Source organism: Melozone crissalis, unplaced genomic scaffold, assembly GCF_028551555.1.
Source record: "Melozone crissalis strain CALT ecotype California unplaced genomic scaffold, PUWL_Pcris_2 ptg000061l_1, whole genome shotgun sequence".
Taxonomy (NCBI): domain Eukaryota; kingdom Metazoa; phylum Chordata; class Aves; order Passeriformes; family Passerellidae; genus Melozone; species Melozone crissalis.
In genome coordinates, this window is record NW_026535839.1 from 6,608,390 (window position 1) to 6,621,104 (window position 12,715).

The 12,715-nt window shown below is 59.4% G+C and overlaps 1 protein-coding gene across 2 annotated transcripts in view; it reads left to right on the forward strand.

Moving 5' to 3' along the window:
* The first annotated feature begins 5,224 nt into the window (after positions 1-5,224).
* Positions 5,225-12,715, forward strand: part of CAMK2A (calcium/calmodulin dependent protein kinase II alpha) — a 34,677-nt gene continuing 27,186 nt past the window's right edge. The window contains exons 1-2 of one of the 2 annotated variants that reach the window (XM_054288041.1): positions 5,225-5,455; positions 10,881-10,975. In XM_054288041.1, the coding sequence (XP_054144016.1) occupies positions 5,394-5,455; positions 10,881-10,975 (157 nt within the window). In that variant the 5' untranslated portion in view covers positions 5,225-5,393. The remainder of the gene's footprint in view (positions 5,456-10,880; positions 10,976-12,715) is intronic. The other variant, XM_054288042.1, reaches the window with a different exon arrangement.

Consider the following 12,715-nt stretch of genomic DNA (forward strand, 5'->3'; position numbering starts at 1 on the left):
GTTATTTTTGTCTCTGGAAAATGAGGCCCGTTAGGACTTGTCAGCTCTTGGATGAGCAGTGTGGGCTTTCTATTTTTTTTCTTTTCCCCCCTCTCTTTCTCCCTTGCAAAATAACATTCATTTAAAATCTGTCATTGAAAGATGTGACAATTGGCAGCGTGCACACTGAATACCTTTCAGTGCTCTTTCAAGCCCTGTGTGTGAGAGAGGGATGAGGATGAGAAGAAAATGACATGTTTGTATTTTTTTTTTCTTACTCTTAGCTGGATTATTTGGGGGTATTGGGATTTTCTATAGAAACAAAGGAAAAAAAACAGCTGACAGCAAGGCAGAAGAGAGGAGGCCTCTTCTTGTGGAGCTGGGAAGGAGTTTGAAAAGCTGGAGTGTGGCAGCGTGTGCGCCAGTCCCTGCAGCTCCGCGCACGCCCATCGCTGTGCCATCCCACCCTGCTGGCTCCTGCATCCCTGCATCCCTGCAGGCACATCCCAAGCACTCCTGCATGCCTGCATCCCTGCAGGCACATCCCAAGCACAGGGTTCAGAGGGGGCTCATCTCCTCCATCAGCCCCATCTCCATCCCTGCTCCCTTAGCGTGTTGCTCCAAGAGGACTGGTCCCCACAGCATCACCTGGGTGAGCCCCAGGAGGATGCTCCACATCCTCACACTACCTCAAACCAAACCAGCCAGCCTGGTCCCTGGGGATGTGCTCCATCAGCGGGACTGCGGCACCGGCTCCCATTTGGCAGAGCCAAGCAGTTGCTGAAAATAAAGCAACACTTTGCTGAAGAAGAGGAGGCTGCTGCAGACAGAGCCAAAGCCAGGGGAGAGCAGGGGGTGATGCTGCAGGGGCTTGGGAACAAATATTGGCTAAGGGAGAGTTGGTGCTGAAGGGAATGGGAGAGCAGGGCTGGACATGAGGTGATGACAAGGCTCGGGAAACAGCTTTCATTTCCATATTTACATAAATGCATCCAAGTTTACTCTTTTTATTTTCTTTTCATTCAAAAATGGAAATTTCCATGAAAACATGCTCAATCTTTCTCCCTTCCCTTTTTACTAACATCCCCATGAAAATGTTCCTCTGGTCACACTTCCTTTTTCCAGGTTTGGAGCTGCTGGGCTGATGCTGGGTTTGCAGTCAGCCTGGCCACAGTGGTGGATCTGTTGTCATCTGTATTTTTAATTAAAAAGAGTCGGATTCTGAATCTTTGCAAGAAGAAACCGCTGAAGGAAAATCTTAGTCCCTGAAAACAAAGAGGAGAGGTGGGCAGGAGCATCTCTGGGTGCTTGGAGAGAGCAAAGCCTCCAGCCGCAGGGCAGCAGTTGTCCTTCGCCCCTGATTCCAGCTGTGCTGTGTCTGAACATTGGGCTGGGAAAGGAGATGCAGCTGCTGCCACGTGTTCTCCTCATCAGAGCAATGTTCATTAATGGTCTGTGCTGGGGAAAACACAGCCATGTGCCAAACCCCCGTGCTTTCAGAGAGCTGAACTCCCCCGGGGCTGTGTGCACGCTCTGGCTGCCAAGGGGTTAATGCAGCTGGAGGGATGCTCGGGCGGTGGAGCTCCCCGCACCCGGGAGATGTTTTCACAGACAGGCTGAGGCTCCCCTCCTTGCCAGCCTCCCTTCCAGCCCCGCAGGAGCCGGGTGTAGGACGGGGAGGGCAGGGCAGGGCAGGGGATGGATGCCTCGGGGCCCTGGGGATGGAGGGGGGCTGTGGCTGCCTCCCTGCAGCCAGGGACCCGCTGTCCCCGCCCGGGCTGGCTGGAGCGAGGGGGAAGGGGATGGGCTGGGAACGAACGGAGTTGGGATGGGATAGAGATGGGGAGGAGGAGAAGAGGAGGGTGGGGCTGGGCTGGGGAGAGGAGAGGATGGGATGGGATAGGACGGGGATGGAATAGGGATGGGACGCATCAGGCAGGGCTGGGGGTGCGTCAGAGCCTCTCCAGCCCTGCAGGCAACTCCCACCCGAGACAGGGAAGGAGCCCAGTGTCAGGACAGGGGATGGGCATCCCAGCAAACTGCCCAGTGGCTGTGGCAGAGCACCCTGAGCACCTCAGAAGGTGTTCTGCATCGGGGGCACTTGTGTCCTTTCTCATGCCAGAGATCTGAGGATCATGAGTGGTTTTGCAGGTTCCCCCACTCAGATCCCGTGCACAGGGAGCCACTGGCACCTGCTGAGTGTCCCCAGGTATCATGGGCATGTCCCCAGGAGGGTCTTTGCCTATGAGCCCAGCTGCAGGGGAGAGGGTGGCACTGAGGGCACTCTGTCTCAGCCAAAACCACCTTCCTGTGCTTGCAGGAGCAGGTGCTGGGCCTGTAGGGACAGGGCACGTTTGCAAACACAGCCCTAAATGTAAATCAGCTCTCCTCAGCACGGTATTTATAATCTTATCTAAAAATAACCCCAAATTCAGCTTCCCAGAGGACAGCAACTGAGCATCCCCCAGACCCCAGCTTGCATGTGAAGCTGTCCCAGTAATTCTGGGATCTCTGCAGTGTGTAATTGGCAGCCTGGCTGGTTTGCTGTGCGAGGCACTGCTGCAAGCCCCATCCCCTGGGAGCAGGGGCGCTGCTGCAGCCCCCCCAGGACACGTGGGTCCATCCTGAGCTCCCCAGCCCGTGTGGTTGGGGTTCAGCATCCAACCTCGGGTGCCCACCCTGGGGCAGCCCCGTGCTGGGATGCAGAATCCAGAGCTCTGCAGGCAGAGCTGGAGCAGGGTGTGGAGAGCAGGATGCATTTTTGGAGAGGCCAGCCCAGTGATGGAGAGGAGCACTGGGGATGAAGGTCTCCATCAGGTGGCCAGACCCGAGCATGGCAGCAGGAGAGCAGCATGGCTTCAAAGCCCTGCAGGAGCAAATCTTGGGATGGCTGGGAACAGACACACCGTAAGGATATCCTGAGGCCTCTGGGAGAGGACTGGGACTGCTCCTCCCTGCAGGGGAGCCCCCAGCCCAGAGCTGGAAGGTTCCACCCAGAGCTCCTGCTCCCCTGGGATTGTCCCCAGGCACCCAGCGTTGGGACCACTCAGCAGTTCCTGCTTGGGAAAACATTATCAGCAAAGCAGAGCCTGTTCAGCACGCAGAAGTCTGACACCCCCTTACCCTCAGAAGGAAAAATGTCGAGGAAAATGAAAAAAAATAAATGAATAGGGAGAAGAGCAGAGAGGGAGAAACTTTTCCTGGAGAGCCCTGGGGAGGGAGGCAGGGACGGTGCCACCAGCCCTGCCCGGGTGAGGGCCGGGCTGCAGCAGGGCCTGAGCCCTCCCTGGAGCACGCAGAGTCACGCGTGTGGGGCTGAGCACGTGTGGCAGCGCGGGGGTGGCACGGGAGGGGGCAGGTCACATTGCCGAGCGCACGGGGACACGAACGCGCCGCAGGTGGGAGGCACTGGGAGTGGGGAGGGGGCTCAGAGCTGCCCACGGGCACCCTGGGGGTCCTGGCAGCGGGGGGCTCCTGCTCCTGCCTCTGGGGTTCCAGGGGGCTGCTGGGGCTGGCAGCAGAACGCCGCAGGAGGAGAGAACTCCCACAAACATCCGGGTGCACCGGCCCCCATGGCAGCCCCCAGCCCCTGGCACAGCCCTGGCGTGGGGAGTGAACCCCCTTTTTGTGGGAGCAGCATGGGGAGGGGTTGTGCAGATGCCTGGAGGCGTTTTGGGGACCGTGGTGTCCCCGGGGCACAGATGGCACATGAGCACTGCCTGCAGCCCAAGGGAGGGTGCCTGGGGTGCTCTGCCCGTGCCAGGGCATGGCCAGGGTGGGTCTGGAGGTCATCAACCCTTGGGGACTGTGGCCCCATCCCTGTGCCAGTCCCTGGCTGGGAACCAGTCCCGGCTCTGCCAGCAGGGTCCCCTGGATGGGACCAGGCAGGAGCAGGAGGCTGGATGCAGGGATGCAAGGTGGGGATGAAGGTGGGTAATGGTGCAATTAATGGAAAAGCCATTAGACCTTTCTCCTCCTCCCCCTCCTCTTCCTCACTCCGCCACTTGCTGTCCTCCTCCACTTCCACCTCCTTTCTTCTCTCCCTCTCTGCTCCTCCTCTCTCCCCTCTCAAAGATTTCTCCCTATTTTTGTCTGGTTAGAACCTTTTCTTTTCCTTTTAACCCTTCCATGGCAGCCTGAAAGGGAACTCAATCCATCTCAGCTGCCAAAGGCAATGCTCTCCCAGCTGGCACGGGGAGTCCCTTCTCCTGTTGTGAGGAGGGCCCTGCTGCTGCAAAAGCATCCAGATTTGGGACAAAAGCTGAGTAGAGAGCTCTTCTGGGGGAAGTCAGCAGGTGGAAAGTGCAAGGGGTGGTGTAGACAGAGGGGGTGCTGCTGGATCCCCAGCGAGGGCTGGTGGGGACTCAGAGGGAAACCCCTTCCCTGAGGTTTTGGACCTCACAGCTCCACTTTTATTGCACTTTTTGTGCTTTCTTATGCTCAGCACAGCAGAGAGGCGACTCAGCAACAAAAAGTCCAAGGACTGGGGGGCCAGACCTTCCTCATTTTCCCACTTTGAAACTCCCCCCTTTCTACCCTGGCTTGGGCAGCCCAGGACACAGCACCCCAGGGCTCTGTGCTCCCCTCTCGCTGTGCTTCCGGCCAGGCTGCTCGCCCCTCTCTGGGGGGACCCTCAGGAGCTGCTCCAGGGCCCTTGGGGGGCACAGTGGGCAAAGGGGGGATGGGAGCAGCCAGCCCTCCCTGCAGTGTGATCAGGGCCAGCCCCTCTGGGGACCCTGGCTGAAGGCAGGACGGTCTGGGGACCTGGGGACCTGCCATGATTTCTCCAGCTTCTCCTGACACACTTCTGCTCCATCTGCTCCCTCCTGCTGCAGCGTGGCCCCATCCCACAGCCCCCAGAGCCCCCAGCAATGCTGCTGCAGGTACCAGCAGGGCCTGGATTTTTTTTTTTTTTTTTTTGGGGGGGGGGGAGATAAGCAGTTGCTGGGGTGACAGCATCCTCCTGCAACATGGAAACCACGGTTTCCATGGAAACCTTTTTTGCCCCAATTATTTTACCACTGCCACTGCCTTTAATTTGCCATTAATAGTTGTATTTTAGGCGTCCCCCCTGTGCAGCAGGGGGGTGACCCCCGGGCAGCCCCCGGGCCGGGTCCCCAGCAGGGCCCTGGTCCCCCAGAGGGCGGCGGGGTTGGGAAGCAGTTGCCCCGGCAACAGAAACAGGGCGTTTCTGGCAGCGGTGGTCACCATGGGGACGGCGATGCTGACGAAGGCTTGTGAAGCTGAGAAGACAAATTGCCCTCATCATTATCTCTGGGCTTGTCAATCAAATATATTCCCTTATTTACCTCAGCGAGGAGAGAGCCCCGGGAGCACACGGAGAGGGAGGGAGCGAGAGGAGAGCTGCTTGCCCCAAACTCCGCACTGGGAGGGAGCATTTCCAGCCCCTCAGGATGGCCACCATCACCTGCAACCGCTTCACTGAGGAGTACCAGCTCTTTGAGGAACTGGGCAAGTAAGTTGGAGATGGGGCTGGGATGCTCAGAGCGGGGCTGTGCCCTGGCTGGGAGAGAGACTCAGCGGAGCTGGGAACTGCTGGAGATGAGGGAAAGGAGGTGGGCATGGGGAGAATGCAGCGGGAATCAGAGAGGGGACGCGAGTGAGGACGGGGGCTTCCAGCCCCAGACCTGCTTCTCTGTCCCTGCCTGAGTTCAGGGGCTGCTGATGGGGGCTTGGCTGGGGGCTTGGGACACCCCAGAGGGCTGGAGTAGCCTGGGAAGGGCTCGGCTGCCCCTCGTATGGAAAAGCTGCTCCCAAAAAAGGAGGCTGCCAGCTCCCTTGGGAAGTTCCCCAGCCGGGAGGAGGGACAGGACAGCTGAGGAGGAAAGCCAGAGCAGTGGACACCCCTCATATTTCTTTAGGGAATTTATCTGTGTGGATTCACTGGGGCTTACCTAGACCTGCAGGAGACCCAGTGTGCCTGGCAGCCCCCGGAGAATCCTGGTGGCTTTTGGAAAGATCCAGGGTATTCCCCAGCCCTGTCCCAGTGCGGGTGAGCCATAGCCCTGTCTGACCCTGCTCTCCTGCGAGGGAGGGCTCAGCTCCTCGGGTGCAGGTGCCATCGTGTGTGCCTGGATGTGTGTCTGTGTGTGTGTGTGTGTGTGCAAACAGAGCTGCCTGTGCCCAGCAAGGGGATCCTGGGGATCACTGAGCACCCCGGGTGCAGCAGGGGATGCCAGGCTCCCCGTGTGGAGGGATGCAGGGATGCTCCCGTCCCGCCCAGCGTGTGGCTGTGAACGGTGCAGGAGTGAGCAGGCATGTGCCTCTGTTTTGGTTTCTGTGCCTTTTTTTGGAGCTGGTGTGTAAATCTGGGCCGTGTGGCCGCCGTCCCTGCGGAGTGGCTGGCAGTGTGGTGGTGGGCTCGGGGTGCCTGTGCTCTGGAGGGGAAGCTCTGTCCACCCAGAGGCACAGGGATGCTCCGAGCCCGCAGCCCTGCGGGAGCAGCCTGTGCCTGAGCGTGTGCCCACCTGCACGTGGGCGTGTGAAACGGGGGCGAGGGAGAGGGCAGAGATGGGGGAATGGAGAGGCTGAGACAGGAGGACTTTGTGCTGCCTGGGCTGAGTGCTGCTCACATTCCCCAGGCAGACTGTGGCACTGGGGTGCTGATTTGAAGTGCAGCTCCGTGGAGGCAGAGGGACCCCCCTGTCCTGGGACATTCAACCCATCCCTGTGGCATCAGGGTGACAGAGAGGGGCTGGCGGACAGCAGGGGATTGGGCTGGGGAGTGGGTCCCTGTGGCAGGGACAGCCCCAGCTGGCACTGCAGGCAGGAGGATGGGCACCCTCCAGGGAGCTGGTGGCAAGGTGGGATGTGGGACCTGCTTCTTCCAGACTTTTCTCGGCTTTTCAGGGCTCTAGGGCTTTGTGGTGGTGGCGGGGATGGGCAGGTGAGCCAGTGGCTGTGGGGCTCTGGCTGGGCAGAGGAGGCTGCAGGGATGTGGAAGGGAGTTCACAGGCCAGGAGTGATGGGGGAAGACCAGAAGGCTCCTGGAGGTTTCTGGGCTGTGAGGCTTTGCTGAGTGGGTGCTGACTGGAGGGCTGAGCACCCAGGCTCAGGGGCTGCCTGCATTGCCTGGCACTGTGGTCTCAAAGCACCTGGACAGATGCATTTTAAAGGAATAAAGGAGCAAAGCTGGCACAGCAGCTCACCTACCTCTGCGAGCATCGCCCCCAGCCACGCCAGTCCTGGGCTGAGGCAGGGGCAGCAGCCCCAGCCCCCTGCATCCCACAGCTCCTCCATCCACTCCAGAGGGCAGATACAACAGCAGCACTGAGGTGCTCCCCAGTTAGGGGCTTCACCAGGTTAGCCAAGGTGCTGTGGGGCTGGTTGGGGATTTTCCACTGGGATGCTTTCCAGCACATCCTGGCACATTCAAAAATCAGCGCTTTCCCACGGGGAAATTTCTGCTTCATGGGCTTGGAGAGGGAAATCAGGACGAAGTGCCGCACCTCTGCTCTGCTGCGGCAGCTGCTCGAGCTGGAAGTGCCGCTGCTGCTCCGGGGAGATGCTCCCGGTGCAGCCGGGGTGGCTCTGTCCCGGCAGGGCTGGGCAGGACGGCTCTGCCGCGCCAGGGAGCAGCGTCCTGCAAGGATTCAGAGCAGAGAGGGTCCATCCTGAGTGTGCTGACCCCAAGGGGCTGGGGCGGCTGCTGTGGGGCACACGGTGTGTCCCCAGGCTGGGCGGCAGGAGGGCAGCTCTGGCTGCCAGGCTGCTGCACCCACCCCGTGTCTCCGCCGTTTGCTCGGCTGTCACCCACCCTGACAGCCGGGCAGGCAGAGGGCAGAGATGGGGAGATGCCACACACCTCATGGCAGCACCACGGCGGGGCTTTGTGGGCAGGCAGAGATGGGGAGGGAGATCCGCGGAGTCTGCCCTTGGCACATCCCAAGCACGGCAGGACATCTGTCCCGAGCGGGGCACACGGAGCCGGGGAAAGCCCACTCCTGCGGCAGCCCCCGCAAAGCTGAGCGGGGGAAGGAAGGGAAGGAAGGGAAGGAAGGGCTGCTCGGATCCCCCACGCTGGCAGGAGGGAATCAGGCGGGGGGCAGCGGGGGGGACACGGAGAGCATCCTGCCCACGGCCCCCCGGAGTAGGACAAACATCAAGTGCAGCTCCATCGGCGCCTCCAAATCCGCCCCCGCAGCAGGTTCAGGGAGAGGCTGGAGACAATTACCGTGCCGAGCCGTAGGATCAGCCCCTCCGCTCCCGGAGCTGCAGGAGAGGGGGCTTATTAAAAAGGGGGAAAAAAAAATATGGAGGAACAAAAAATCCCCAGCCCACACTCTTCTCTCTAGAAAGGAAAAAAATGCCTCGGAGGAGGAGGAGGTGTTGAAGAGAGGGAGGGTGGCAGCAGCACAGCCGGGCACTGGCAGGGAAGGTGTGAAAAAGGGAGAAGCGGAGCAGCCTGGTGGCAAAGCCGCTCTTGAGCTGCTGGGGAAGGCCCTGGGGACAAGGCACGGGGTCAGGCCTGGCCTAGGGATCAAGGGACAGGGGCTGCAGGGCTGGGGCTCAGCAGTGCCAGGGCTCGGGGCTGCAGACAGGGCCTGTGCTGGGCTCTGGCTCCAGCATCACCCTGCGGTGGCAGCCAGCCAGGTGACAAGGACACGGTCTGTGCCCATGGCCCTGCAGGTGATGTACCTGCCCTCTGCTCAGACTGGGACGTGCTGTCTCATCCAAGCCAGGCAGAGAGGGGGATCCTCAGCTGCCACCAGGGTTGGGGTGATCCCCACCCAAAGACCCAGCCCTGGGAGCTGCAGCCCATGGCCAGGGAGCAGGACATGATTCCTTCCTTCCAGAGGGGTTTCTTGCAGCTCAGGGGGGCTGAGCTCCCTGCTGGCACCTCCAACAGTGCCTGCAGTGCTCCATGAGCCCCTGGTGTGGAAGGGGATGCTGCCTTTGCCATGAAGATGCTGTATTTAGATGGAGCAAAGGGGAGCTTTTTTTTCCCCTAGGATGGAAAAATCCTACATGGAGCTGAGTAGCAAGGGAGCAGCCTGGCACAGGGAGCAGAGCCTGGCTGGGGGTCAAACACCCAATGTGGAGGGTTCCTGACCAATGCAGAGCCACTGAAGGACCCAATTGGAACAAGGATGGGGATATGGCAAGCATGCTGTACCCATGGGTATCCTGTACCTGTATCCAGTGTTCCAGGTTCCACCCACCCTCCAGGCACACAGGGTTTTGCTTATGCTTTACAGACCACAAATAGACATTTGGTTTCTGTTAGGAAGGTCTGGAGGAGCCAAAAGCCAGGAATGCAGATGGGGGAATGAAACAGTTGCTTCCCATGGCTCCCCTTTTTGTGCTGTTCAATTCAAATAAGAAGATGAGCAAGTGGCTGTGGACACTGGGACTAGGAGTGACAATCAGTCCCCAGCCTCCAGTGGGTCTGGGATACCCACAGCCCTCCAGCCTGCTGGGTTCTGCAATGAAACCCCGAGCTGGGGCAGAGGGACATCCCTGCTTGCTGCACTCTCTGCTGCAGACTGTCCTGCCACTGCAGAAACATCACACATGTCTTTAGGAAAAGAAAATAGAGAATATGAGTCCCAGGGATCCAGAGGAGCCCACAAACCCTGCACAGTGTGGGGCTCCCAGCAGGATGAAGGGAGCGAGACCACAGGACTGTCAATAGCTCTGGCCTGCCTACCTATGGCAAGCTGGCCATGAAGCATTTCGCCCACCCTTTCCTTAATTCTTCCTCAGTTTTCAGGGATATGAACGGCTCAGCACTTTGAGCAGCCAGGATGAAATGGCAGGACGGGGAAGCTGGGAAGCACCAGGATGTTTTCCCCCAGCTCCTGCCTGGCACGTGCCATGAGCGATGCTCTGAGCGGCAGCGTGGGCTGCCAACCCTGCTGGGGCTCCATCCCCATCCCTCCACACCCGCTGCTCGCCTGCTCTCCTAAAAATCACATTCCAACCCAAATTGCCCGTCTCCAGCCGCCCCCGCCGCTAAAATCAATTATCAGCCGCTCTCGGCAGCCCGAGGCCTTTCATTGCTCGGCAGGGAGCTGGAGCGGGGCGAAGGGGACTGGGGGAGGGTGGGGCAGGAGGTGGGATTGCTTTTGATAGTTGTTATTTTAGCGATTGGAGAGGTTTGGCAGGAAAGGGAACCTGGCACAAAGGTTGTGCTCAGCAGGGCTGGAGCGTGCGTGTGTGTGTGATTGCAGTGCTGCAGCTCCCAGCCTTGCACCAGCACTGGCAGTGCCAGGAGCTGGCAGGACTTGGGGCAGGGGGTACCAGGGCAGGCAGGAGTGCTTGGAGTGTCCCATCCTCGTGCTTGCTCGCCTGCCAGACCCCAGCAGAGCTTTGCACATGTGCAAGGTGCAGCATCCATCCCTGTCCAGCTGGGCTCTGTCCTTGCAGGGTCCCCTGGGCTGTCCCTGCCTGGGTGACAGTTTTGCACTGGGGCACAGCTGCCAAGTCCTGCTGTCACTGAAAGGTCTAGAACAGGGAGAGCCACACAGACTGAAGTGACCAAGAGCTTCGTGGCAGCTGCAGCCACCACAGTTTCCCTTGGGAACCATTGCCCCCAGTAAATCACTGCCCCTTCCCTCCTGGCAACAGGTAGGGCAAAGCCAGGAGGAAGAGGAGGAAAAGTGCACAGTGCTTGGGGTATCCCAGAGGAGCATGGAGGGGAGAAGCTCATATTCCTCTCTAGGTCTGCCTGTGCCTCCTCCCATCATTCCTCAAGGACACTGGTGCAGGGAAGCTGATCCCTCCATGCTTTGCACAAGTCCCTGCCCCAGTGAGCACCTATCCCCATCCCCATCCTTGTTGCCATGCCTGTGGCTGCCCCTGACCCCACAGCCACACGAGGGCTGAGCTGTGCCTGCTCCCACACCAAGCCCTTCAGCTCTGCCTTCTGCTGTTCCCAGGGGCGCTTTCTCCATCGTCCGGAGATGCGTGAAGGTGCTGGCAGGACAGGAGTATGCGGCCAAGATCATCAACACCAAGAAGCTCTCTGCTCGAGGTAAGCACTGAGGGGTTTTGGGGAAGGCAGGAGGTGAGCAGGGCTCGTATAGTGGGGAATTTTTCCCCTCTGCATGGTGCTGGGAGGATGCCTTTGAGATGGGGAGTCTTTGATTGAGGGGGACCCTTCGTCCCACCCTGTCCCCGCTGTGGTACTCCCTGAGCTCCCTGATGGATGGGGTGAACATCCCGAGGAGGTGTCTTGGTGGCTGCTTGCCACATCCCATCTGATCACAGGGATGGATCTGCAGCCTGGCCAAGGTTCAGGGCAACTCCCAGACCCCAATCTGCCTCAGGAGCCAGAGCACCCCATTTCTGTCCCTGAGACCCCCCCACCACCCTGCACACTCATTGCAGCAAAACGATGGTTACAGCCTTGCAACAAGTCAGACCAGCTCTGGGTGCAGGGTAGCACAGTTATTTTGGGAGGATAACTTCCTGATAGGGCCCCTGCTGACTAACACCCCATCCCTGCTCTGGGGTCTGTAAGTTTTCTTACTCATATACCTACAGCAATGAAAGGGGAACATCCCTTCAGGTGGGGGTTTGACTTCATTTCTACCTGGAAATGGGCCTCACCCCTTGCTGTTTTCTGCTCTGGTGGAACATATTGGCTTGCTGCTGGAAGAGGTGCTGGAGGGTCTGTCCTGGTGGGTCTATCTCTAGTGAGGCAGCACAGAAATCATTACCCAGCCCTTGCCCCAAACCAGGGACCCCTCTGCCCCTCTGTGCCCCAGCTGGCAGAGGAGCTGTGGTGAGGTGCATTGAAAGGATGAGGCAGCAGATGCCGTGTCCCCGCTCCGGCTCCCCCGGCTGCCGGCAGTGCAGGATGTGTGCTGGAGGAAGCGCCCTGCCAGGAGGGTTTAATTAACCTCCCTCGGTGTCTCTCCCAGTTCCACTGCTGACCTCCGAAGGCAAAACTGAAATGCAGAAAAGAGTGACAAGCTCCTTTCTGACCTGGAATTAAACCAGCATGTCGCAGGGTCCCTCCCACAGCGCTGCCAAAGCGACACAGCACCGGCACTCAGCCCCCGAGGTCCTCCAGCACGGATTCCTGCCCCTCATCAGGCGTGCAGATCATTTCGTGCCTTCCAAGCCCAAGGCTGGGCTCTGGGCACGGTGTGTAGGGCTGGGCTCAGCCCTTGGCAACTGCCCGGGTTCCCCAGCTGGCAAACGCCTCCCAGTTTTCAGGGCTGCCTGGAGCAGCAGATTGAGCCGCCCTCCCTGTGCTCCCTCCTGCCTCCGCTCGCCTCCTCCGGCTGTTTGCCCCTCTCCCTTCTCTCCTGGGGTTTGTGCTGTCCCCGCAGTGCACAGCACTCCCCTGGAGAGGCTTCACTGGGGTTATTTTCCCTGCTCTGCCAGCTGGAATCACCAGTGACTCTGGCTAATGGTGTGGAGCCCCCCGTTTCTGCAGTGCTGCCAGGGGGGATGGCACCTCCCCAGATACAAAGGGCAGGCAGGAGAGAATTGGAGAGGTGAGAGAAGCTGCAAAACACCCCCAGTCATGGTCTGTTCCTTCAGACATCCTCCTGGCTGCCAGCACAGAGGGATCAGGAGGAGAAAAGGTGGAGATTTTAAAGGAAAAATGGGGTTTGGTTGTGCAGGAGCTGGGTTTGTGGCGTAGGAGAGGCAGTAATCCACCTCCCCAGTGAACTGCTTGCCCCACTGGTCACACTGTCCCTCCATCCCATTCCCATCATCCACCCCACAATGCACTTTAGTTGTGAGAACAGCCTGAACT